The following is a 27,919-nucleotide window of genomic DNA, read 5'->3' on the forward strand; positions in this document are numbered from 1 at the left end:
CGTACCCCATCCCTGCCGCCCTCCCAGAGAGAGCCTCCCGCCTTCCTCCCAGAGGGCGCAGCGTACCCCATCCCTGCCTTCCTCCCAGAGAGAGCCTCCCGCCTTCCTCCCAAAGGGTGCAGCGCACCCCATCCCTGCCGCCCTCCCAGAGGGCCTCCCGCCTTCCTCCCAGAGGGCGCAGCGCACCCCATCCCTGCCGCCCTCCCAGAGGGCCTCCCGCCTTCCTCCCAGAGGGCGCAGCGTACCCCATCCCTGCCTTCCTCCCAGAGAGAGCCTCCCGCCTTCCTCCCAAAGGGTGCAGCGCACCCCATCCCTGCCGCCCTCCCAGAGGGCCTCCCGCCTTCCTCCCAGAGGGCGCAGCGTACCCCATCCCTGCCGCCCTCCCAGAGGGCCTCCCGCCTTCCTCCCAGAGGGTGCAGCGTACCCCATCCCTGCCGCCCTCCCAGAGAGAGCCTCCCGCCTCCGTCCCAGAGGGTGCAGCGTACCCCATCCCTGCCGCCCTCCCAGAGAGGGCCTCCCGCCTTCCTCCCAGAGGGTGCAGCGCACCCCATCCCTGCCGCCCTCCCAGAGGGCCTCCGCCCCCGGCCCCCTTCCCGTCCTCCCTCCCAGAGGTCCTCGTGCCCCCGCTCTCCACGTGTCTCCCGCCCGGCTCCCCGCCTCCCTCCCAGAAGGCCTGGCACCGCCCCGCGTGCCTCCCGCTCCTCCTTCCGCGTGGCTCCCGCCTCTCCCCCAGAGGGCCTCCCGCCCCACTCACCGCCTCCCCCTCAGAAGGCCTCTCGCCTTCCCCCGTGAGGGCCTCCCGCGGGGAGACAACCCAACCTTCCCGGGCGCGCCCCGGAACCAGCGGCGCGACGTTCCTTTCCAGCTCCTGGAGGGGCACTTTTACTGGGGACTTCCGGGGCGGGAGCTGTCGGAGCGGAAGTGTCGTGTGGCGCGAGGGTTCCGGCGGCGGGAGCGGTTCGGGAGCTGTCGGAGGTGCGGGCTTTGGAGGGCGGCGACGGTGGCGCGCACTCGGCCGGCCGTGCGGCCATGAACCTTGAGCGGCTGCGGAAGCGTGTCCGGCAGTACCTGGACCAGGTGCGGGGCGGCCGGGGCACGCGGGGCCGCGGGAGGGCGCTGGCGGTGGCCTGGGACCCGCGGTGCCTGAGGGAGCCGAGGCGCGTTCAGAGGAAGCGGCCTGGGGTTCGGCTGGCCGGAGGCGTGCTTCCGAGAGGGTTAGCTGTGACTCTGTGGCGCTTCACGCGAATAAAGACGAGACCCAGCGTGTTGGAAGGCCGGGTACGAAGCTCGCGCTGCGTGGGGTTCCCCGCACCGCCCCGGCACGGCGAGTCCCTGTGCCGAAGGGCCCGCTGGCCCTGTAACAGGGAAGCGGGGCAGGCGCGTTGGATGCGGTGTTCGGGACTGAATGCCAAGCGATGTAGCCGGGTTTCTGCAGCAGGCCGGAAGGCAGCGTTTTTGTCTTCCACAAGTTAGTTTAGTCAGCGTTTCGCGATCCCTTCCGTGTGGCACGTTGAGAGGAATAACGGGGGCTGCTGTCAGAGTCCGTGGGGCGCCTCTGAGCAGACTGCCCGGGCCCAGCCTTTCCTTCTGCCCGCCCGTCTGCAGCTCTGTTTGGGTTTCCTTCTGCCCGCCCGTCTGCAGCTCTGTTTGGGTTTCCTTCTGCCCGCCCGTCTGCAGCTCTGTTTGGGTTTGCATCTGGGGAACTGAGCCCCGACCCCCGCCAGGGGTGAGAACCAGGGACTAGAGCTAGCTTTGACAAATTTGTGAGTGGCTTTCTTTTTGTCAGCGTTTTTGTTATAGTTGACTAGAGGAGGTGACCCTTCCTGTGGTCATTGATAGTTGATGTGTGTTTTTGAGTGCTGTGAATATTACAACTAAGGTATTTGCGAAGTGTTTTATGTACTACATTCCTCTTTGGGACCCATTAACAACTTATTGCAATTGTCATACAATTGTCTACACAGGAAATGCTAATGACTAGATATTGGAAAATACTGTAGAATAATCATTTCAGTTGTCTGCTGTTTGTGCTTGTAGGTACTTTTTTTTTTTTTTTGCTTGTGTATGAACTTTTAAAAACCAAATTACTTTCTTGAATTGTATATACAAAGATCTGAGTATGTTTTACTTGTACCATTGAACTAAAACTCACCCTTGTCGACCTATAAGAAAAAACGTGGTTGGTAGACCCTTGCTATGTGTAAAAACTTGTGTTGCTGTGCTGACTTCATATATGGCATTCTAATAATAGTACACATCTGTTCAGAGCTGTGGGAATGACAGGGTAGTCACCCCTTGTTTGTTTCTGTTTGCAGCAACAGTATCAAAGTGCTCTGTTTTGGGCAGACAAAGTTGCTTCACTTTCTCATGGTAAGTGACCAATGCTATTTTTTTTTCTAACTGATCTTTAAAAATTTCACTTTTTACCTCTGACCATTTATTTAATGTCCTCTCCAGAGGATCCCCAGGATGTTTATTGGTTGGCTCAGTGTCTTTATCTGACAGCACAATATCATAGAGCAGCCCATGCACTTCGGTCACGAAAACTGGACAAAGTAAGTATGTTAATAATGTAAACTTAAAAGTTTTCGAAGCTGTAAAACAGTCATTAGATAGGTATTTTAGGTGTATGTTTTGTTTATTCTCACATATTTAAAGAAATTCACCTTTTTTTGAATGAAAACTTCTTCCTAATTTATCACTTTATTCCTTCCTTCCTCATCCCATCTAGTCACTAAGTTCTGAAAATTGTGTTTTTGTTGTTGTTTGTTTGTTTTGAGATGAAGTCTCTTTATGTTGCCCAAGCTGGTTACAAACTCCTGGGATCACAGGCACATACCATCATGCATGGGCTTGGAAATCCTATTTGTATGTAGCTCTGAAACTGTGAGCATTTCTTTAGATTTTCTTACCACTTACATAAGTGAGGCCTTCAATTTATTAGTTGGAGTCCACCTTCTTGTTTTTTCTTCAGTAACATTTTCTTCCTTTCCACCTTTCCTATATCCAGTCCTTTTTACAAACTATCACAAGGGAGAATTTCCTAAAATACAGTTCTGATTGTGTTACCCAAAAAATCATTCAGTGATTTCCCTCTGCCCACTGGATAAACTCAGACGTCTTAATAGACGTGGAGGTTCCATCACTGCCGTTTCAATGCATATAACGCATACTCCAGTCAGTTGGGCACCTTTTAGTTCCTTGGACATGGTAGCAGGTGTTTATGCTACATTCTGCTGCCCAACCAGCTTCTGACTTGGCTTCCCCTGCAAATGTTTTTTTTTCAGCTGGCTAGTGCTATTATAGTGTTTTGTGTTGTGTTCATTCCCCACCACCACCACCACCACTGTAACATTTTCACTACTTTTTAAATTCGTGGTACCTGGTAAACAGTAGGTTTGTGTTGAATATGGGCTAAAGAGACTGGAATTTTTGCTGCAGGAGTGAAAGGAGAAATTATAAAACTAGCTGTCTTGTGCTTACAGTTTTGTTTTAAAATGAAAATATGTGACAATTTTAAAAATAATTTCTTTCCTAGTTGTATGAAGCGTGTCGTTACCTTGCAGCTAGATGCCATGTAAGTATGCTATTTTTCCTTTTTATTTAATAAAAGTTTGATTATGTGAGCATTGTTTCCCTTATGTATGTATATGTGAGAATTTGGGTAATGGAATTTGGCAGGTTATTGTAGTATTTTGTGAGGAAATGTGTTTTTCTTTAGTATTGTTTGCTATGAAATACTTATTTACTAAAAGCTGACATATATGAAGAAAATTGTAGTTCAGACAATTTAAGTGGATATATTGTCCGTTTAAAATCTAGAAGTCATGTTTGATGAATTGTATGTCTGTTTCCTGCATAGTATGCTGCAAAAGAGCACCAGCAAGCTCTTGATATTCTTGATATGGAGGAACCAATCAACAAAAGACTATTTGAAAAATACCTGAAGGATGAAAGTGGCTTGAAAGACCCCTCCAGTGACTGGGAAATGTCACAGTCCTCGGTGGGTAGTTTTGTTAGCATGCCTCAGAAACAGCAGTAGGAAATGCCCATATTAAGTGGCAAACTTTCTTTTACTTGTATATTATTAAAGTAATTATGATTTCCAGCTTATTTCCCCACCAAAACCAAAGAGTCTGAGAAATTTCTGAGTAAACCATATGTTGGAAACTAATGATATCCTCTGAGGCTGTGTCTGAGAGGCTAACCTTAGACTTGCTTCTCAGATGAGGTGCCATGAATTGCACCCTCAGGAGGAATAATCTTGCTTACTTTGTTCTAACAGTGTTTTGGACCTGCCCACCCAAAGAACTTTACCTAGCTGAACTTGTTTGCAGGGAATGTTGTGTTTGGTATGCTTCAGTTTATGTGCTTCTTACCACCATGAAATTGCAAGAGATTTGTCTTAGTGAATGACCCTCAGTCAGGCCAATAACCTGGATCATTATTCCTTTATTTTTAATAGTTTAAGATAAAATTCACGTACCAGATAGTTTATCCATTTAAAGTGTACAGTTTCTATGGCTTTTAATATATTCATATCTGTGCAAACCTCAGTTGTAGAACATTTTTGTTACTTAGAAAGAGACCTTCCCCCATTAGTGATCACCCAAAGATCCACCTGTCTCCATAATTGTAAGATTTATGAAGGAACTTGGTTACTCTGCTTTTCATCTTAAAATGATAGGTATATTATACATTCTGGGTGCTCACATGCTTTTTTAAAAACCACTCATCTATGTGTTTAAGCACATTAATTTTATTGCTAGATGCATAGATGAGGGAGATTGGTATTATCACTATTGTTTTTTGGATCTCTTGTTCATTAATTTATCTCTTATGAAATGTATGATTTATTTGTAAAGTATTATTTCTTCTTTGAAATTGCTTTTTTTGCTGGGTGCATTGGCACACATCTGTAATCTCAGCAACTTGAGAGCCTGAGACAGGAGGGTTCAAGGTCACTCTCTACAACTTAACAAGACCCTAAACAGTTTAGTGAGACTCAAAATAAAAAAGGCTGGAGATGTAGCTCAGTGGTTAAGTGCCTCTGGGCTAAATTCTTAATACCCCCCCCCCCCACACACACACACACACAAAAAGCAAATTTTTTTTTTTTTTTTTTTTAACACATCATAGGACACTGCTTAATTTAGGGACTAAATTAAGCATGTCTGTTAATTTTTAAATTTTGGTCTATGAATTTTCTCCATCTTCTTGATCATTTTTGCTGCTCATCTCTGGAGCATCTTTGAGCTTGGTTATGTGTTTCTTGAGGCTCAGGTCTGGAATGCGAGTCAGATTCTACATCCTGTTGATGGTCACAAGGTAGCCAGCACCATACATGGCATTTTCTCCTTTTTACAAGTGAGACCAAGCCCAGTTAATTATTATCCAGGATCACACACAAGTTTCAGGGCTGGAAAGTGAACTGAGGTCTGTGGGCTCCAGCAGTCCATGCCTTTGACCACTGGGACTATGGGCTGCCTTGCCGCCAATTACTAAGACTCACCAAGATCCTCTCATTAGGATCTATCTCAAATTATTGTTTGTCTTACAGTTGGATTTTACACACATACAGCCTGCTATCTCTAAGTCATTGCAATATTTGGGGTAAAACAAGTAATATACCTAATAGCTTTGCTATTTACATTAGTTATAAAGATTTATTGAATAAAGTGATCAGAGCCCAGGGAAGACAGATGAAAGAAACTCTTAGTCTTCATGTGTCTGTTAGTTCACACTATGCTTTGAGAGTTGGGATGAGTTGAATCCTTATTTAAAAGTTCTGACTTAGTATGTACATATCATATTTTTCTACCAGATAAAGAGTTCTATTTGTCTTCTACGAGGGAAAATCTACGATGCTCTAGATAACCGAACTCTAGCTACCTACAGTTACAAAGAAGCTTTGAAGCTTGATGTGTACTGTTTTGAAGCCTTTGATCTTTTAACATCACACCACATGCTGACAGCACAAGAAGGTTTGGAAACATGGGTGTTTTTATGTTTAGCACAATTAATACTGTTTGGATTGTCTTCTCTTAAATCTATATAATCAAGAGCAGGCTGTCTACAGGTTTTAATAGACCTACTGACTTTCTTAAGGTCTTCAAACATGAAGCATGTTGCAAAATGCAGTATCGTGCAGTACCTGTTGCTGTCAGAATCTTGAGAGACTGGACATCACAAGGTCATATTTTTGAGAAGCAATTTGAGATAATATAAACCAGGATTTCGATGTCTGATTCAGTGATTCTGAGCCTGGCTGCACTGTAAATTCCCAAGAAGCTTTAATAACATCAGTGCCTGGGTCCCGGCTTCAGACCAGTTTGGTCAGAACCTCTGGAGGTAGGGCTCTCACATCAGATGGTTTAAAGCTTGTAGTTGACCCTAATGTACCACAGGGACCAAGAAAGAGCCTCTGACCAGGTGTATTGGTAGTGATGCAAGGTGGACAGTCAAGGAAACAGGAAATGGGGTTGTTGAAGTGGTTCTCAATTGCTAGGGTTGTGTCTGGAGACTTTGGTTGTCATAACTTGGGGCATGTAGTATGGAGGAAGGATTCTGTTGGCATCTGTGGGTAACGGCCAGAGATGCTGCCAAACTGCAGTGCATAGGATGCCTCCCAACAGAATGGTCCACAAGCATCAGTAGTGTTGAACCCAAGGCACTCCACGTGGCCGCTGACTGCACCCCTCTGGATGCCTCCGGGCCCTAGCCCTCAGTTGATCTATGTCTCCTAGGCCTGGGAACCACTGTCTCAGCTTTCTCTGGTACATTTTGATCTTTCTATTTTCTCTTGAGTTGATTTATTTAGACCAAGAATTATAAAAGAGTATTTGTAGTTATTAACCTTTTTTTCTCATATTATGAGGACATCTTTTTTTGTTTCTCATCATTTTTAAGAAAAAGAACTTCTTGAGTCACTACCTCTTAGCAAGCTCTGTACAGAAGAACAGGAATTGCTGCGTTTTCTGTTTGAGAACAAATTAAAAAAGGTAAGGAAAAATGCAGCATTTGTTTATGTAAATTTAATTTCATTAAATTTGACCTTTATTCCTTATTATTTAAATTGTTAAAATTTTTTATCAAGTTAGCACATTTACAAGAAGAATTAGATTATTTTAACTATTTGGTAGGATTCCTAAATAAGCTTTCAAAATGTCTTTCTCCCAAGGACTCCTTATTCTAAAAGTTTGAATTAGTGCATGAAAAAGCAGATTTTTTTCTTATTCTTTCTGAATCTCTGTGATATGCTGCCTATTGTGGAACTCTTTTGATTAAATTGAGAAGAGAATTAAACTGATTGTGAGGAGTGCTGATGAAACTTGAAGTGTTTAGGGGCTCACATATGTCCTGTGTAATTGTTTTAACCACTTGGGCCAAACACAGAGTAAGTCTTCCTTTTGATTTGTTATTATTCATTGAGTTTATCTTTATATTTCTCTGTTCCAGTATAATAAGCCCAGTGAAACTGTCATCCCTGAGTCGGTTAATGGATTACAAGAGAATCTAGATGTGGTAGTGTCTTTAGCTGAGAGACATTATTATAACTGTGATTTTAAGATGTGCTACAAACTTACTTCTGCGTAAGTATGCTCACCGTTTTTGTGTTTGAACCTGAAGTTTAGTTCACATCTATGTAATTCAAAGAGGTTTTCCCTGAGTAATCTCAAACTAGATGATGGTTTAAGTTACCTTTGAATAATTCTGAATAGGCTGCTGCTTTTAAAAGAGCAATTTATAGCCAAGTTTTTTCACATTTGTAGGCATATTATAATAACTTTGGAGAAACATACATTTCTATCTTCCCAATCTTGATAGTTTTTATAGTTTGGAAGTACAATTTTGACGTGACACGTAATTTCATAAAATACTGTTAGAGACTAGAGTTGGGGCTATAGCTTAGTGGTAGAGTGTTGACTTAGCATGTACCAGGTCTTGATTTGGTGTACAGCACTGAAAAAAAAAAAAGAAAGAAAGAAAAAGTCTAATACTGTCCTGGGTGTTCTATGATGTCTGGCATACTCATTAGCTAAGTCATCTCCCCCACACACCAGTTTTCCAGTATGCCAAATCAGACTTGTCTTTTAGCTAGATTGTATTCTATTATTTTGAGGGTCTTTGGGTTGTTTAAAATTCTTGGAATCAGAAATTTAATTAGCAAATACCTGCGATCTATTTAATGGTTTAAACTTGTAAGCCTTTAAATAGTTGGAGAATTTATGTATTGAGATGCTATTCACTTAAAATAAATGAATGTGATAATATTTGTTTTTATTCCTACCAAATTCACCAGAATTTTCTCTTTGCTTTATAACCTGATCATTGCTGTATTGTAGCCTACAGTATCATGTATGATGTTTAATAATTAAACATAGCCAGTTATGATGAGTTCTGTCATGTACCACTTCTGTACCATCATTTAAATGGATTTTGTTCTTAGAAGAAGGGAAGGTACAAGATCCTTGCTATGAGAAGAGATTTTAATTGATTTGGAAGGGTAGTGACTAGGGTAAAGGTCAGATCTTAAACTGTATTTTTATGAATAATTAAACTTTTTTTTCCATTTCCCTAATATAGAACTTTTCTACCTTTCTCATGTACACTTCTGATGCGTTGCTTTAACTTTCAGAGTAATGGAAAAAGATCCTTTCCATGCAAACTGTTTACCTGTACATATAGGAACTCTTGTGGAGCTGAATAAAGCAAACGGTATGAATTTTCTTTTTAATGAAGATAATTCTTGCTGGGTGTGTTTGCCAATGCCTGTAATCCCAGTGATTTGAGAGGGTAAAGCAGGAGGATCACAAGTTCTAGGCCAACCTCAGCAACCTTTTGAGACCCTGTCCCAAAATTTTGAAAAGGTCTGGGGGATGTAGTTCAGGCAGAATGCTCCTGGGTTCAATCCTTAGTACCACCAAAAAAAAAAAAAAAAAAGAAAGAAAGAAAAAAATTCCATGTAATTCTTAAATAAGAAAAAGGTTAGGGCAAGAATTGTTAACTATTTAGAATTTGGAAGGGAGCATAGTTTTTACTTGGGTTTTCCACATTTTAATTTCAGGAACATTTAGTTGTGTTTGAGCAATAATTGCCCTTGCATCTTTAAAACTCAGTATTAAGTCTCTCAGGGAGCAAGAAAACCTAAAAACATCCTAGTTCTAAACCCCTGCTTCTCTCTGGTCCATGGACCAGCAGCATCACATCCCTTAGAAGCTTGTAAACTACCAAATCCAAAGTCTGCATGTAGGACATGCCTGCATGAGATGTAAGGACTGGCATGTTTGTCAAGAGAAAGTACTCTATTGCTGATGGTTTGGCAGTAGCCTGGGACTTAAGAGGTGCAGGGTTCTAGGGTAGGCATGGTGCTTTGAAGGAACCTTGGCCACTCCTGGAGTGCTTTTACTCAGGGCTTCTGTTCCCACATCGCCCACCACATGCCCTCCACATGCCCTCCACCTAGTTTTCCAAGCACTCAGCAGGTGTTCAGTGTCCTCTGTGGGACTGGGGAGGATGTGTCTGCCAGGTGGGATCTCTTTACCATCATTTAAATGGATTTTGTACTCAGAGGAAGGGAAGGTATGAGATCCTTACTATGAGAAGGGTAGTGACTAGGATAAAGGTCAGATCTTAAATTGTATTTTTTGTGAATAATTGAATTTTTTTTTTCGTTTCCCATTTCCCAAATATAGAACTTTTCTACCTTTCTCACAAACTGGTGGATTTATATCCTAGTAATCCTGTAAGTAATATCTTTTTTTCTTACCTGAATTTTAAGAAAATACTTAACTAGTATTTAGACAGTAGTTTAAGTACAAGCAAATAATATTTAAATCATTGGGGCCAATCTCCTAGTACATAAGATTTAGCAGCATTGATTTCTTCACTCCATGAAGAGATTTTCTAATTATACCAGAGCAATAACCTTAAAACAAAAACCTTTTTTTTCTAATTATAGAAATTATACATTTGTTATTTTAAAATAGTATGTAGAAAAATATAAAATATGGCTCATGCCAATCACATATCTGCCTTTCCTAAGGGATGTAATTGATTGGTAGCTTTCTCAAATTGTCTGTGTGAGACGGTGTACTGAGATGTGCACTGATTGAATCAGTGTGTCTTCCAAACTGCAGTGGATCAGAATGGAATACTAGGAATGGAAAGTGGAATTTGGAACTATGTCATTAAAAACAGAAGCCAGGAATCATGGTCTGTCTCAGACAAGACAAGAGTCTGTCCCTACCTCAGTAAACTGGAACTCTTAGTGCAGGAGAATCAGCTAATGAAGAGTCAGAACTCTGCAGTGAGAGCCAGGGACAAGCCAGGATTCAACAGGCTGGTGTCCTTAGGCACCTTGTCTTCTGGGGCAGCCATCTGAGAAACACCATGGAGTTAATAATCCCTTCTCTAGGACCTCAGTAGATAGACTGTATTAGATAAACTTGTAATTTGAATTGGAACATCTGATCTACCTCCTGTCTAGCTTAGCTTGTTAGGGTTGTAGTTCAAGTTAAGCATCTTTGGTCATGGTAAATATTGAACTTTTTAGGTTTCTTGGTTTGCAGTGGGATGTTATTATCTCATGGTGGGTCATAAAAATGAACATGCCAGAAGATACCTCAGGTATGCATTTTTTTCTTCCTTCTGTAGTCAACCCTAGGAAGAGATTTCTTGCTCATATCATATGCTTTAATGCTGTAAATAATAAGTACTTAAAAGCAATGTGAAAGGAAAAAATATTTTATTTATAAGCAAGAAATAATAGGAAACATTACAGAATAACAGTTTGAAAGGTTTTATTTTTCATTTACAGGGATATCATTAACATTTCACCAATGGCGGTGAAATTACACAAAACTTTATGTGAGGTTAGGGTCACCAAGTGAGACTATAAAACAGAATTCTTGGCAGAGTGAACAGCTTCCTGTTAAGGATCAACTGTGCATTTGGCTTAAGGAAAAGCATGCCACCCAATCATACATAAACACCCAATAATACATAATCTTAACCAGATTGTGTAAATGTAGAGAAATGCCTAGGGTGATAAGAATAGTTTTTTACAAAGACTTCAAGTGCAATAATTCCTGTGATTCCCTCTGCACACAAAATAGAAAAGGACATCCAAGGAAAAGAGCTTGTTTATAATCTAGAATTCTAATCCAAGGTCTATGATTTACCAGCCATAATTCCTGGGAAAAGTCACTTTCTCTGAATCTTCTCTAAAAGTGGGAATAATGTAGTACTTACATGCCAGATTGAAAGCACCTTGCACTCAGAATGAAACAGGAAGCGTTCTCTGGTTGTGTTCAGTACTTGAGAAAAGCCCAAGTGTATTGAGGCGGTCAGTTGTGAAAGGTCTTTTGGACTGTGCTTCTTTAATTTAGTGTGTGATTCCATGAATGACTGTACTGGAAATGGAAATTTGGGTGAAAGAAGGCATAGAAAATAAAATGCTAGAGAGAGAAAAGATCACTTTCCATGTTTTGTGATATGTTCTTTCTGTTAACCATTACCATGTTCACTAATTGAAGACTAATTACATATAGTCCAGTCCACTCTAGAGCCTGTGGTGAATCTCTTCCCACCACAGGAGATCACTTAATCTCTCATGCCTCAATACAGATGTCTTTAAAATGTAATTAGTTTGTCTTGCAAGTTGTTAGGATGAGACAATGCATCTGAGACATCAGGGAGGTGTCTGGCACAGAACAGGTCCTTGTTTGATGTCTGCTGCTGCCCGCACAAAATGGGCTCCTGGGTAAGATAATGCTTTTAGTCATATGCAGAATACTAATGGGTTCAGCCACAGCGCCTTTTTAAAAAGAGGTAGATGTCTCCTAAAATTTCTTAAAATTTTCGTTGTACTGTTAAATGTTGTTTTGGTCAGATGTATTAACACAAACGTTACATTAATATTTAATATGTTGATGATTCATTTATTCAATTAATGTTATTAGTCAATATCTTTGAGGCTGTTTATTCATATGAAACTTAAAGTTCAAAAGTAAATATTATTACTGCAATGAATGCTTTTGTTTTAGTAAAGCCACAACGCTGGAGAAGACGTATGGGCCTGCATGGATAGCCTATGGGCATTCGTTTGCAGTGGAAAGTGAGCATGACCAAGCAATGGCTGCTTACTTTACAGCAGCACAGCTGATGAAAGGGTAAGGCAGAGCAAGCTGATTAAACTCCATTAGTTATTTGCTAACCATGAAGTGAAATTTGTTAGTATGATTACTGCCGATTCTTGATAAACAAAAAACATATATGCTTCTTGTCTAATAGTTTGGTTGTAAAATAACTGAAAATGGAGGGGGAAAGAAGGTAGTGTAGTGAGTTTGCCCAGTAGCTTATGTAGTGCATGAGGAAGTAGGAAATTAGGCTAAGGGCTAAAGCCCTTTTCATGGTTCATGTAAGAGTGAAAATTACTATTGTGTCTTATCTGTTACCAAAAGTTATTTGATGAGGCTCCGTTGGTCATGCAGGACTTTATTTGCCAGTATTCTAGGTTTATGTCAATATTATACATACAGGTATTGATATCAACTGCTGTAAAAGTACCCTAAGAATATGTACTTTGAGAAGTAGAGTATGTCTGTTTTTCTCATTAATCCTTTGGCCTTGCCATTGGTTACTCCTTGTAAAGTGCTTTTGTATGGATGGTTTCCATTGACCAGTGACTCCATCCCTGTGCGGACAGCTGTGCAGAGGGCTGGTCTGCGGTCAGACTGCCTGGACTCTTTCCCAGTTCTTCAGTTTGGTGACATGTGGTAGTGGGCAAATTACTTAACCTGGTGAAAAATAGGAATAATAGCAAAACTTCCTGGTTTATTGTGAGAAGTGATTGAGATAATACCAACTAAAGACTTTGAACAGTGTCTTACACATAAAAGGGACTCAATGAAATTAGCTACCTTTTTTGCTTATAGAGTCCACAGATAGGATCATATATTTATTTATACTGAATTTCATTTTGATAAGTTTGATCTACCTTTTGACATTTAGTTCTACTTCCAGCTTATTTATTGTCCTTAGTTTTTATAGTCACACTAAATTTGATAAGGATGCTTGTTATATCCCTCCATGGGGACATAAACTATTACTGCCTTTTCTTGCTAAACATAAAACATATATGCTTTTTGCCTAATTGTTTATGAGTTTAGTTTCCACATGTTGTGAATTTCCCAAATTTCCTTTTGTTACTGATTTCTCACTCAATTCCACTGTGTCTGAAGAATGTTTTTGTGGGGTCTCAGTCCTTTCCCTATGAGCTAACATATGGTTCATTCTAGAGATGGTGCCAGGTGGGCTTGAGAATTCTGCTTTTGTCGGGTGGAGTGTTTTGTGGGCACCTGTTCTAATCTTTTTAGTGTTTTTGGAACCCTTGTTTCTTGTTGCTCCTGTACCTAGTTAATTCTGTCCTTTATTGTAACGGGATATTAAATTTTCAGCTCTTGTTGCTAAATTGTGTTTATTCCTTTGATTCTGGCAGTTTTGACTCTATGAGTTCTGAGTCCCTCTTAGTAGCTGGTGTACAACTGTATTTTCTGGCTGCATTGAGCCTTTCATCATTGTAGAATGTCCTTCCCTGTGTCTGACAGTTTCATCTTTGTCTCTCTTGTCTGATGTTGGTGTAGTCACACCAGCTCTCCTTTGTGTTATCATGGTTTTTTTTTTCCATTTTTAATTTCAACTTGTTTATGTCTTTGAATCTAAAATATATTTCATATAGTTAGATCGTATTTTTTTTATCCAATTTCTGCCTTTTGATTGGAGTAGTCCATTTGTGTTTCATACGTTACTGATAAGGCAGGACTTACGTGTATCTTTTTTGATCCTGTTTCTCATTACTGCCACCTTTTGTGCTAAATACTTCATAGATAACCATTTTGTTTTTTCCTTCTATATTTCTATGTTATTTTCTTAGTGATTATCTCAGAGATGATAATTAACGTCTTAAAACAATTTCATTTGGATTATTACCAACTTAATTTTAGTAGGATACCAAAACTTTACTCTTCCTGTCTCCTACGTGCTATTATTGTCATACATTATAAACCTGGCACAGATACATAATTACTGTTTTACTCAGTTGTCCTTTAATCAGAAAAAAAGAGTTACAAATAAAAATACCTTTACATTTGTCTGTATTTACCAATGTAGTTACTTTTGCTGGACTGTTACCTGTTTTGTGTGGGTTTGAATTGCTATCTAGTGTTCTTTCCTGCTAGTCTGAAGGAACTGCCTTTAGCATTTCTTGTAGGATAAGTTCTCTAGTAATGGAATCTCTCAGTTATACATTTGTTACCATGATTATTTATTGGTTCTTTCTTTTCTCTCTTTAGATCCGCTTTTAAACCCTTTAAGTGAATTTTTAATTTCATCTATTGTACTTTTCTATATCAGACTTATTACTTGGTTCTTCTTTATAATTTATTTTTATTCTCTGGTAAGACATTGTTCTTATACTTTAATTTTGTAGAAATAAACTTCTCAAGTTCTTTGAATGTTTAAAATAGCTTATTTAAAGGGGATGTAGCTCAGTGGTAAAGTGCCAGCCTAACATGCATGAGGCCATGGGATAACCAGCACTGGGGAAAAAAAAAAATGCAAACTTTGAACAGGTTATTTTAAGGTACTTGTCTTTTGGGGCCACTTCTGGGCTTCTTCCAGGACTTTTTCTGTTGACTGCTTTTTCCCCCCTGTATATAGATCATTTTTTCCTGTTTCTTTATATATCTCCTTATTTTTGTTGACAATTATATAATGTGGCAGTTGTGAAAATCAGATTCCCCACCTCACCCCAGGACTTCTCAGTGACTCCAGAACTCTGTTCAGTAACTTGAGGACTTTGCCCCTGTTCCAGCGTCTGTACTTGCTGGGACACACCATCAACACTCTGGCAATTGACGGCTCTGCCTTAGCCTTTGTTTCCTTTGTTCACAGAGCCTTGAGGTCAGGCAGAGATGTGAGACTGGAGCCTTCTCAGACCTCTCCTTTATGTGTGGAGAGCTCATGTGTGTGGCCGGAATCCCCCAGACTCTGTCCTCATAGACATCTACACCCAGATTTCCTTTCAACTTTTTGGCCTTCCACTTGTTTGCCAAACTGGGGTAGCTGCTTCAGGCAGCTGTGGTGGTGTCTAATTGCTGCTGATTTTTGGCAAGCACCCCAGGGATAATGCTTTTTCAGTGAGCTCTGAGGTCATATAAAATGGGGTATGAATGGGCCTTTTCTAGGGACTACCAGGCAGGTCCAACAACAGCAGTCCTCTGAATTGTTGCAGTGTCTCCACACTCCTGCCCTCTCCAGTAGCCATTGCTGCTGCTGTTCCAGTGGTGGGAAGCTGGGGGAGGAGGTAGGAACAGGACAGATCAAGACACTGTATGTTTGTTGTTCTTACCAAAAGCCAGCTATGTTCTTAAATGTATGCTCCTCAGGTTGTTGTAAGCCCTGGCTCAACTTACACAGTTCTGAAAAACATTGATTTTGACAATATTTGACAGAGTTCTTGTTACTGTTATGGGAGAGTAGACTTTGGAGGTCCCTTATGGGCCATTCTGAAAGTGTTTTCTTCCAGGTGATTACTTGAAAGGGCACTTCATGACCCTTCTGCAGATGAAGGTTTGCACTTAGCACTAGATGGTACCAATGCACATGGCAGACAGCCAGTCATGATATAGTGATGCAGATCATCTTCGAAGAAAGATCATCGTATTGCAGTCACTGCAGACCAGATAGTGTGGACAGATGCCAATCTGTTGAGACAATTTAGTACTGACTGCCTAGAACTGTCTTAGTATGAGACAGTTGAATTCACCCAGAAGATGTGGTTCAGAACTCTCCTACTAGAACCACTGAGAACTGATTATGCTGGCAGTGCGCCAAAGGGAGAACTGCCTAGTCTGGGAGAGCCAGGTGGCTTCAGAAAGTGTGGAACTTGACTGCCTCAGAAGGAACATGGTACTGAGTAGAACATGGAGAAGTAGAAGCACTGTCAGAGTGTGAGTGGGCTTCACACAGGCCAGGGGCCCCAGTTCTTCTTTTCTGAAGTTTTTTTTTTGTTTTTATCTTTTTACTGTGGAGTAATGAAAAATAAAGATGAATAGGTTGGTGATAGATTCTAGAAGTGGCAGCTAAATAGTCTAAAAGGCCATTAGGTATTCATTAATAGTTAAGAGACAAAAGTAACTTTTTTTTTTTTTTTTTGATCTATTGTGCAGATAGTATATGAAGTTGACTGATTTTTGCTGAATTACAGTTTGGAGTGTTGATTGAACATGTGGCTTCTCTGACATTTTTAGGTGTCATTTGCCAATGCTGTATATTGGACTTGAATATGGACTGACCAACAACTCCAAACTGGCTGAAAGATTCTTTGGCCAAGCTCTCAGCATTGCACCAGAAGATCCTTTTGTCATCCACGAGGTTGGGGTAGTTGCATTTCAGAATGGAGAGTAAGTACTGGGAGACCTGGCCCTGTGCTGTCTCTGAGTCCAGCTGACAGGGTACCTCTTCATTAGGTCTTGGTCTTTACTTGTAGTGTTTTAGGAGATGGAGGTACCTAGCTAAGGAAGAAAACAAACTCTTTCTTAATCTTGGTTTTCCTTAGAACAGAGACCTATGGGTTGAACCTCCTTTGATTGGGCTGTCATGAATTCTGATGCCATGTTGTAGCCCAAAGGCTTGGCAGGGTCCTAAGTGATCTCTGTCAGTTAGGAGTTGGATTCATTTGTTTGGGGAAGTTTTTCTGCAATTTTTGAACAAAAATTCATTTTTAGTTACTAATAATAAAATAAATTGGAATGACCCAGTTTCTGGTTTCTTGGTCAATTGACCGTTTTCTATAGCTTTGGATATTTGTAGAATAAGTGATTTGGTGATTTCTTTGCATGAGATTATAAATTTACAGAGAATAAATCTAGAACATCAGTTCTGTTTATGGCATATATATGTTCTAAAATCTAAAAATTGGGGTAAACTTAGAAGAAAGTTTGAGGCTTTTAAAATACATAATAATAATATAATGCAGTCTGTTTTCAGTATTTGCGAATTCACTTCCTACAAATTGGTCTACTAAGATTCACCCATTACCCCAAAACCAATTTGAAGTGCTTTCAGTCTTTTTGTACACACAGGGTGGGAGAGACTGGAGTCCTCAGAGTGCAGTTGCTGGCTAACCTTGCACAGGGCCACACTTGGCTCACACTATAAACCAGGGGCCTTGGATCTGTTAAGTGTCACATTTCTCACATTTTGTGCCCCCCCCCCCCTTTGGTGCTTTTACTGTTCAAAATGATCCCCAAGCTTAGCACTGTGTTTGAAGCTCAGGTAGCTGTGATGTGGCTCAGGGGAGACATGCTGGTAAGTGAACTTCATTCAAGCCTGTGTGGCTGTTCTGTTGACTATGAGTTCAGTGTCAGTGGATTGACAATACGTGTTAAACAGAAACACGTGTGGAGCAGGTGATGAAAAATTGTGACCAGAGGTTTACAGGAACCTAAATACCCTGAAGCAAGATAAATCAGTTCTGTTTACCAAATCACAGGCTCTGTGATATGGATGCTGTTAAGATTAGCCATTTAGCTGACTTAAACTCCGAAATAAACTAGTTGATTCCAGTAATTTACTCTGCTTCATTTCAGCACTATTAGAAAGAAATACTCAAATTTTTCTTAAAATGGTCAGACCTGTTAGTTTTGAATAACCTATAATCTTTTTTTCTCCTCTCTGTTTTAGATGGAAAACAGCAGAAAAATGGTTTCTGGATGCTTTGGAAAAAATTAAAGCAATTGGGAATGAGGTATTCTATAAAATACCTGTAAATACACATGTTCACACCCTTGAGCGTGGCTACTGTTGAATGAGGAAGATAATAGGGACACTGGAAGAAAGTAACCTGATACCCGTTGTGACAAATAGCTCAATAATGTGCAAGTTGTCAGGCAACTGTTTTATCATGTTGTACAAAATGAGTGTATTTCTGATTCATGGTCAGATGTGGCCCTGGCTGTAACATGTAGGAACAATCGGAACATATGAGAAGAATATATGAAATTGGACATTTTAGGTGGTTAGTGACCACCATAAAGCATCTAACACAATCCTCCTCTAGAGCTTGAAAGAGCCTATCATTAAGTGGGTTATCAGCAGATCTTCTACAGGGCCAGTTGTCATTCAAATGTAGACCACTTGTCACTGTCCCACACTATGTGCTGACTGTATATGTAGTTCATTCCATGGTTCTAGTGTGTGAAAGATGCCCCTTAAGAATTAGTGCTAGGGCTGGGGTTGTGGCTCAGTGGTAGAGTGTTTGCCTCACGTGGGCGAGGCCCTGGGTTCAATCCTCAGCATCACATAAAAAAATTTAAGTAAAATAAAGGTATTGTGTCCAACTACAACTAAGAAATTTTAAAAAATAAAATAGAAAGAATTAGTGCTGTGGACTGCAGCTGTGGCTCAGCGGTAGCACACTTGCCTGGCATGTGTGAGGCACTGGGTTCGATTCTCAGCACCACATATAAATAAATAAAGGTCTATCAACAACTAAAAAAAAGGAATTAGTGCTAATGAACAAACACTCCAAATAGCAAGGCTGTTTGTGCACTGGCAGTATTTAAAATACTAACACTTCTAGACATAAACTTGTGCATGTTGCTGCTCTTCCCAGTCCCTTTCATTTATATCTTGTGTTATTCTGTTCTGATTTTCACGTCCCAATTCACTCTGTGCTTATGCACATGTGCCCATAGACTTTACATTTGCTTTTATCTTCTGTGATTGACAGCTCTGCAGACCTCCTGTGGTGGCAATCTCTACTCCTAGACCCAGATTCTCTTGTTTTATCTATTACCATCTAAACTCATCAACAGTACATTTCCTTGTGTTTGTGCATGGGTGTATATAAGGCAGACTCTTCCTCAGCTGAGTTTTGGGTGGCTCTGGATTATCCTAAGTGTTTTTGTTAATACAGGGTGCCATTTACCACATAGCAGTTTTCAGACAGTGCCTTACTATTCATACTGACCCAGCAGCACCAGCATCATCTGGAAGCTCACTAGAAGTGCTGAAATAAAATGTTCAGTTGGACGAAGCTCACTCTGAACTGAAGTGGTCAGGAAGGCCTTTGGGTGTGTCACACACCTGTCTTGAAGGTGACCAGATCTCAGCCAGGCAGAAATGAGGGGAAGGTATTTCAGGGAGAGAACAACATGTACAAAGATGGGAGCTGATTCAAGTGTGGCTTGGGTTTTGAGTTCACAGAGAATGTCAAGAAGCGGGGCAGAAAGCTTAAATCTGAGTCATTAAAATCAGCCTTGAAAACAGTGTTAGAGTCCACCTTATCCTAGGAGAGTTAGAACACCAGGGGTCAGGCTTGTAGGATGGGGGCCCAGGTCAGATTTTTGCTAATGGGAAGTTGAGGGTTACAGGGTTGAAGCTATACCCCAAAAGGAGAATGAACAAGCCCTGGAGTCTTGGAAGGTTGGAATGATCTCGTACCCAGGAACTGACTGATGGGGTACTTGGCTAGGGTTAGGGAGCTGGAATGGCTGGAGAGATGAATTAGTGTGGCACACTTAATTTAGAGCTTGTTTAACATATCTAAGTGGAAACACCTAGCAGATAGATGACCATAAAGATCCGTGTTTCAGAGAGAGCCCTGGTCTGCAAGTGTACAGTTTGAGCTCCATCAGCATGGATGGGCTCTGGCAGAATTATAAGTACTAAGGAGTCCTTAGGAAGTCTCCTCTAGTGGGGGAGACAGGCCCAGAAACCAGCACATCCTCTTGCCTGGTGTGGCAGTAGAAGCACACCAGAAAGCCCAGAGATGGGAAATGTTTCAGTGCAAACAAATCAGGCTAAACGGCAACTTGTGTAACTCGTGGGTTTGATGTTGCTATGTTTTAGGTGACAGTTGACAAATGGGAACCTTTGTTGAACAACTTGGGGCATGTCTGCAGGAAACTTAAGTAAGTGAAGCAGAACATTTTCAGAATGTACTTTGTACTAAAAGTTTGCTTGATTTTGAATAGCATTTTCCACATTTTATTTCATGAGCTCCTCCAGCTTTCTTAAGCTTGACTACTCAGATACAATAAGCTTCAAAGTTACTGTTGCTATTTGTCTCTATTTATATAATTTTATTTTAGAAGCATTGAGAATTACAAATAATAGTTACTTTTTAGATTAAAATTTGCATTTAAAATTAATTCAAAAGAGTTGGGATAATAGGATCTAATTAAAACCATATCCATATTTTCACTTTGTTCTCCTAATGATAGAATAAACAAATGACAGTTAAAAAATGAATTCCTCTGTGGAAGAAGAGCTGACTCATGTTGTGATTCTGTTTCCCATTGTGATACTCGGGTTAAGTGTGTTCTCTGTGATTAATAATAATGCTCTCTCTCCACTCCACCTACCAGATGCCCTGAATAGTTAGCTAGAATCAAAAGCTACTGATAGTAAATCAGTATTTAAAAGGAGAAAAAAAATAATAATAAAAAAATAAAGATCTTCATAATGCTCATATCATACCTGGAATTAGGAGGCATGTGGAAGAGTTAGATAAAATTTGCCAAATTATTTGTCTGCTTACATTTCAATTTTTGATCATCTGGTAAAATATCAAGCTAATTTCAGAACTACTCACTGAATATTGGTCTTTGGAAGTTGCAACAAGGGGCCAAAGACAAGGTACAGGTTTGTGTGTAGAAAACAGAAGGGGGAGAGTTTTAAACTTAAAGCTAAAGCAGGAGTTTAGAGGAAGAAGGTGGATCTAAGAAGATGTGAATTTTGTTCACTACATTAACTACATAATTCAGATTTATTGTTCTGAGGTTTTAAGTTATTTTTAAAGAACACATTTTAATTATTATTATTATTATTATTATTATTATTATTATTATTATTATTATTTGTGTGTGTGTGTGTGTGTGGTGCTGGGGATTGAACCCAGGGCCTTGTCCACACCAGGCAAACACTCTATCAACTGAGCTACATCCCTAGCCCATGAAAGAACACATTTTAAATGCGGCTTTTATAGCAGTGAAATAATGGCACTCAGTGATAATTTAAACTCTGATATGGATCTCTCTCCCTTTCTAGACTAAGTTCCATGAGAATTAGAATTGTTTTTGGAATTCTGAATCCCCATGACCTTGTAGAGTCATTGATACCATGACAACTTAACGAAATACATTAATCGGTTCATTGATTAATAATAAAGTCAATATCTCCCTTTTGAATTCTGAACAATTATTCTGGCTTTTTACAATTGGTAGATTAAAAGATTTATTAAGGAGTTGGGATTGTGATTTAGTGGTATTGTGCCTGCCTAGCATGCATGAGGCACTGGGTTTGATCCTCAGCACCACATAAATGTAAAATAAAGATATTATGTTCACCTAAAACTAAAACATAAATTTAAAAAAATAAAAACTTATCATTTATTGAGTCATAAAAAAAATTAATTCCTTCTTTAAAATAAGTCTTGGAAATTCTAGCCTCAAAATTTAACAAAGTTTATTTCAGGATTCCCTCAAGACTTTACTTTGCATTACAAAGTAATAATTTCAATAGAGAATATTACAAACTATAGCATTTTCCAAACCTTAATTCAGCATAAAATCTTCCCCCATCCCAAAAGACTTTACAGGGCAAGTGTCCCAGAGAATACTTTGAGGAGTGAGTTTTAGACCTTAAAGCAAAACTCCTTGGCTATGTCTAATCTCCTGGTATGGGAGGTTTGCTGTCACATGAGAGGCTCTTTGTGATAATTCACAGGCCAGGATCTAAAATGAGGTTCTGGTTCAGTCAGTTGTCCCTCAAATGGTGAAACGAATGTATACAGCAGGTCACGAAGGGGTGCTTGGGGTTGGCTAAGAGGGGATGCCAGGAGAATGTTTCAAGGTGTTTAATCCATAAAAGGACGAGTGGAGGCAGTTACCAGTCTGTATTGCTATTTGGTAGATGAGAGTCACTGTCTGTCTCCACAGATTGAGGTACATCTTGGACTTAAAAAGGAGGTGCTTTTACTGTGCCAGTAATTGTTTTCTTTTGTTTCCCCTCTCTCCCTCCCCATCTTCTCTCAACAGAAAATATGCAGAGGCATTGGATTACCATCGGCAGGCATTGGTGCTAATTCCCCAGAATGCATCTACCTACTCTGCCATAGGCTATATCCATAGTCTGATGGGCAACTTTGAAAATGCTGTGGACTATTTCCACACAGTATGTCTTGTTTATACCCAACTTTAGATCTACCACTTCTTTTCTAGGCAACGTTTTATTCCTTTACTATTTTAAACTTTTTTAGTCAGTCTTAGGTTTTATTCTTTTCGTGGCAGAGGGAAGTGTATGTGGTGTTCAAATTAGAGAGAGACGTGAGACTGCTTCTAAATGTACAGTGGGGCATGCTGTTGCCAGGGGTCATCATTATAAGGGTCAATCTGGGTGTCTCACAGGTCAGTGCAGAATGTCTGCTCAAGTGAGGGCCTGCTCAAGACAGGGATGCCCCGTCTCTGCTTGGACCCTTAATTCTGTAGAGCACATCAGTGGATGAACAGAAACAACCTGTGCAACCATCACACGGAATCCACACACCTTACTCCATCAGAGCTAAGACACCACGAACAAGCAGGATCACAGAGACAAGTGTTGCCAATTAAACTTTTATGTTTTTATAATTAAAATATTCTTTTTGAATGTATTTAGACATTAATATTTTTAAAGTCAGGGATCATCTTAATACATATATGAAAAAAAAAATAAGTGGTTAATTTCCAACTGGGTGGTCATTATTCCCATTTTCCCAAAATAGTTTCCTGATGCCAGTACACTCCTTTCATTGACTCTGGGTTATTTCTCAGCCACATGATTTGCAAATCTCAACCTTTCAGCCTTCCACTGGGTCAGCAGAAGATTTTCAGAGGACTACCATAGTTCTTTTTCTTGAGCCTCTCAGCTGTGGCGGATGACAGTGTCAGTAGAAACCAGCAGTTGTAAGATATCCCAGGTTCAGAAACATTAAAAGTTAAGAAAATGTGAGCCTTAGAATCAATGTACTAATGGTATTTGGAGAAAGAGGTCAAATTAGGCAATGCAATCATGCAGAATCTCAAAAGATAAATTCAGTGATAAGTTCAGAGCTGTGTTGTTTTGTTTGACTGGTGATTGAATCCAAGGGCTCTACCAATAAGCTACATCCCACATCCTTTTTATTTTTTATTTTGAGACAAGGTCTTGCTGAGTTGATTAGGGGCTGGCCTTGAACTTGCCATCCTCCTGCCTCAGACTCCTGAGTTGCTGGGATTACAGATGTGCACCACCATGCCTAGCATTACTGCTTAAAGGTTATTAAGAGAGATTCTCAGGCTATGTGAAGTCATGAAAGTGCCTCTGTTGTAACCAGAATACTGAGCTAGTAAGAAGTTTGGACTAAGTAAGTTTTCTGGTCTTATTTGAAATATTTTTCAAGTATGTGTATTTGAGTATAATTTATTTCTCTGTTATCTAATTAATGCTGTATCCTCAGAGGGCTTTCTGTGGAGACTTCTTGGGTGGTTTCGAGCAAAAGAACCCAACAGTGATGAACCTCCATGGCCCTCATGTGCCCTCAGCAGTCATCAACTTCTGCTCAGTCTTGGATCTGTGTCTGCACCAATACCCCCAACATCCCAACCATGGAGTCCCTGGAATATGTTGAAGTGAATCAACGAGGGAATATTTTTTAAACAAAAGAAGGGATTACATCTTAACCATGCTGAATCTTTTTTGACAGGCCCTTGGTCTTAGGCGAGATGACACGTTTTCTGTTACAATGCTTGGTCATTGCATCGAAATGTACATTGGTGATTCTGAAGCTTACATCGGTAAGATTGTAATTGCTCTTGTTGGCACTGTGTTCCATGTTTTAGATTGTTATGTATCTCTGCTTTGGTGTTTTGAATTCTCATCCAAGGTTTTAAGTATCTTTCTGCCCTTCTATCTACATTAACATCAGGAAGCTCCATTTAATTCCATATAGCTATGCAGTGGGAATTAGTTTTGAGTTGAGTACTTGCTGCATTGAGAATGCTGTATACATGTGTGAAGCACTGTGTTACAGGAGAATTGATTGAACCACACAGTGGAGGAAAAAAAATCTTTGAATGTTCTAATGAAGAAATGAAGGGCTTTGGCCTTTTCAGGATATAATAAAATGTTAGTGTTTACATTTCAGTAACCTTAGGATGTTTGCATTCACTACATGTAGTACTTTTTTTTGTGTGGCATGTAGTACTTTTTTTTGGTAATCAGTAATGGGATGTCTGATGGAACTACTACACTGGGCACTCCTTTAGGTATAGATACTACAAGATAAGGTACACTGAGGTTAGTGAGAACTTGGTAGGCAGAGTATTAATAGGATGTAAGCCCTAAGGGGAAGAATACAATAAATTGAATGATAACATTAAGAACTTCTATTAATTACAAGTACGGTTAAGAGAGTAGAAGACATGCCACAGAAGTGAATTACAATACGTAACATGTCAAAGAATTTACTTCTAGAGTGCAAGAAATCTGCAAGCTGAGGAGCAAAGGTTAAACAAAAGTGGACAAGCTCTTAAAGAGGACCTTCACAAAAGCTGGTGCCAGGAAGTTATGGAGCATGTGCTGGTATCTACCAGCAGTATTCTCAGGGGAGGTGGAGTCGACACCCCAAGGAGCCATTGCACACTCCAGATGGCTGAAGTTACATAGCATTGCTCCCTGGGGAGCTGGAGTAGACACCCTGAGAGACGGTTGCATACCCTGCAGATGACTGAAGTTAACACATGCTTATATGGAGCAGCTGAAACTCTGTATATTATCAGTTACTGGTTGAGTTAGAAATGGGTAAATTTCCTTGAAAACTTCATGGCTATTAAAATTATCAGTTATCTCTCGCTACATTAACAAGGCACTCTAAAACTAAGTGGTTGGATAGTTTTTGTTTTTTTTTTGGTGGAAGACCTCTTATTGAGCCTTCATCCTAGGCTTTTTGATAGTGTGGTGGGCTCTGGGATGTAAAGGACAAGAACTGAAGCTTCAAGACCTCTTGAAAATTTGTGAGTTGTGCCACATCACTTCTATCACCTGCTCATTAAAACAAGTCACATAATAAGTTCAGAGGCACGATGGAAAGGGGTGTCCAAAGGTGAGGATGTAGGGGTTATGATTCATCGAAAGGCATTAGGATAACAAGTAACCAGATGCAGTTGTACTGCCGGGTGAGCCCAACTGAAACAGTGCCAGAATTGATCGGAGACCATGTGCAAGATTGTTCATCCCGTACTTGCTCATGATTGTACCTAACTGTTCAGCCGTGGGAGAATGGAGAAACAAATCGTGGTGTGCTCAGACAGCAAAACACTATACAGTTAAAAAGACAACTGAGTCTTGTAGCAACGTGAAGAATTTCACAGTCTGAAAAAGCATATGCACTGAATACTTGTAAGTAAGTCTAAGTGGTGGTGATGGAAAAATCAGCGTGGTGAACTGCAGTCTTGGGAAGCTGGGAGTGAAAGCACAGGTGGCTGAATGAGTAGGCAGTGTTCTGCACTTCTGCCTGGTGGTTATGTCAGATGCATTTGTAAGAATTCTTGCAGTTGTGCACCTGAGAGGAAGTACATCTCACTGTTCATCTTATAGCTCAGTTCTTCACAATGCTGGGTCAGAACCGAAGTTCTGCTGCTCAGCAGCCTCTGTGACTCTGAGCTAAGCAAGGACTGAAGGTGCCATGAGTGAGGGATGACTCCCTGCTCTCCAGGAAGTGGTCTCAGTGAGATTTCCAAGTTATCACTCACTACTAGTTTTATTTTTAGGTTTGCATGTAATTAACTGCCAAAATACCCAATCCTAAAAGCTATTAATTTGAACTATTTAAAATTGTCAGTTATGTCAGAAGTTATTGAAACTCATGAATCTGCTCAGATCTGTCCAAACATGTATTATTGAGGGTTTTTTTTTTTTTTAAGTTTATTTATTTATTTTATGTGGTGTTAAGAATTGAACTCAGTGCCCCATGTGTGTTTGGCAAGCCCTCTACCACTGAGCCACAACCCCAGCCCTGTTGTTGCGGTTTTGATATGTGGAAATGCATTTCCTTTGAGGTTTCTGAGAGAGTGAGATTGATGACTACCCAAGAGGCACACAGCCAGTTCCTCTATAGCAGGGAAGCAGAGTGGTGCTTGTGGGCTTCTTTGGTATTTAAGGGGCTTTGTGAACACTGGCAGGGATCCATAATTACATGTGCTTTCAGAGATCCTCTCAGCGTTTCCCTTGAAAATGGTGGAAAATGAAAGAGAAGGAGAAGAGACTTTTTCCTTCTATTCTGATCTTGGAAGTCAGCTTGACTTATATGGTAGAGGCGGTGTGTATACTGATGGAAATGGCAAATCAGTGATGAAATTTCTTCATTCTAATTGTGGTGTTTCTTTTTAGGAGCAGACATTAAAGACAAATTAAAATGTTATGACTTTGATGTGCATACAATGAAGACACTAAAAAACATTATTTCACCTCCGTGGGATTTCAGGGAATTTGAAGTAGAAAAACAGACTGCAGAGGAATCGGGGCTTGCACCACTGGAAAACTCCAGGAAAACTCCAGATTCCAGACCCTCCTTGGAAGAAACCTTTGAAATTGAAATGAATGAGAGTGACATGATGTTAGAGACATCCATGTCAGACCACAGCACATGACTGCAAACAGTGGTCCCTGGTGTAGGTCAGTATTCCCTTGTGTCCTTGGCCATGTCTTAAGAACTTCCCACTTGCTAACATGAACCCAAACTACATCTCTATATTTAGGATCAGAGGCCTGCCTTAAGAGACTGGATAGCATACCTTTGCAACAGATCTTTTTTGATTCTCTGAACCTATAAAATAGTTACATGTAGTGGAATAAAGAAGATAAACATCCATTATGTCTCCTATTGGATAAACTTCTGTTTTGGTCTAACGTTTGCTTTATGGAAAAGTTGGCATCATGGTAGAGAGCTTCTGTTGGTCCCTTCCCCTTGTCCCATGTCAACATCCTAATAACATTAAGACATTTGTCGTGGCTCAGATATCAGTGGTGTGGCCCTGTTAACAGCTGCCCAGATACATGCTGCTTTCACTTATTGTGTCCCCTTTGCACTCTGGTCTGGGGTTGACTCACAGTTTGGAGGAGCGCTCCTCAGTTGGTTTTTGGGACCTCCCTTGATTTGAGATTGTTGGCTGTGCTTCTTGTGATTGGATGAGGATTATGAATTGGGTAAAACTCAATATAGATGAAGTCAATCCCTCTTCACATTTGACACAAACCTTGGTCACAGTGGTGTCTGCCATGTTCTGACCTGTTAATGTCCTCTTTTTCCTTTACGTGCTTTGTGGGGCAGAAGGGCTGAGCTTCATTTCTTGTAGGGGCAATATCCATCCATACACATTTCTTCTTGAAGATCTGCCTCTTCTTTCCTATTTATTTACTAATTCAACCATTTATATTGACTCATGGGTACTTATTTCATATTTAGAATTATAAACCTACACAGTATCACTTATTTTGTGGCTTAAATTGTTTTAGCTTTAGCCATTGGGTGCTCTTTCAGCTTGATTTCTGTGACATGCTCCCATCCATTTGTTTTCTGTTGTTGTTTTTTTTTTTTTTTTTTTGGTAGTATTAGATATAACATAAACTATGTACTGTACTTAATAATAGTGTGTCAATATTGGTTTATAATTGTAACATTACACCAGTACAAGATGTTAACAATAGTGAACGCTGTATAGGCAGAGGGAGAGAGAAGCAGTATATGGTCAGTGCTTTTTGTTTAGTTTTTCTGTATACCTGAAACTGCTCTAATAAATAAAGTCTCTTATTGGAAACATACTGATCAATCTAT

The 27,919-nt window shown here is 40.3% G+C and overlaps 1 protein-coding gene across 3 annotated transcripts; it reads left to right on the forward strand.

Annotated features, from left to right (window-relative positions):
- Positions 1–936: 936 nt before the first annotated feature.
- Positions 937–27,906, forward strand: Cdc16 (cell division cycle 16). 3 transcript variants are annotated; one of them, XM_027938807.2, is made up of 18 exons: positions 937–1,077; positions 2,316–2,370; positions 2,458–2,555; positions 3,539–3,577; positions 3,863–4,003; positions 5,825–5,984; positions 6,910–7,001; positions 7,459–7,592; positions 8,639–8,718; positions 9,696–9,745; positions 10,556–10,629; positions 12,048–12,173; positions 16,314–16,466; positions 17,749–17,812; positions 19,918–19,979; positions 22,107–22,242; positions 23,792–23,882; positions 26,476–27,906. In XM_027938807.2, the coding sequence occupies exons 1-18, from the start codon at positions 1,030–1,032 to the stop codon at positions 26,733–26,735; spliced, it is 1,863 nt and encodes a 620-aa protein (XP_027794608.1). In that variant the 5' UTR covers positions 937–1,029; the 3' UTR covers positions 26,736–27,906. The 3 variants fall into 3 exon arrangements, with proteins under 3 accessions (XP_027794608.1, XP_027794609.1, XP_071467785.1); XM_027938808.2 differs by having other exon boundaries at positions 26,570–26,685; XM_071611684.1 differs by lacking the exon at positions 26,476–27,906 and having other exon boundaries at positions 23,546–23,878.
- Positions 27,907–27,919: the final 13 nt, after the last annotated feature.

The sequence above is a fragment of the Marmota flaviventris genome, chromosome 4 (genome assembly GCF_047511675.1).
Source record: "Marmota flaviventris isolate mMarFla1 chromosome 4, mMarFla1.hap1, whole genome shotgun sequence".
NCBI classification, from domain to species: domain Eukaryota; kingdom Metazoa; phylum Chordata; class Mammalia; order Rodentia; family Sciuridae; genus Marmota; species Marmota flaviventris.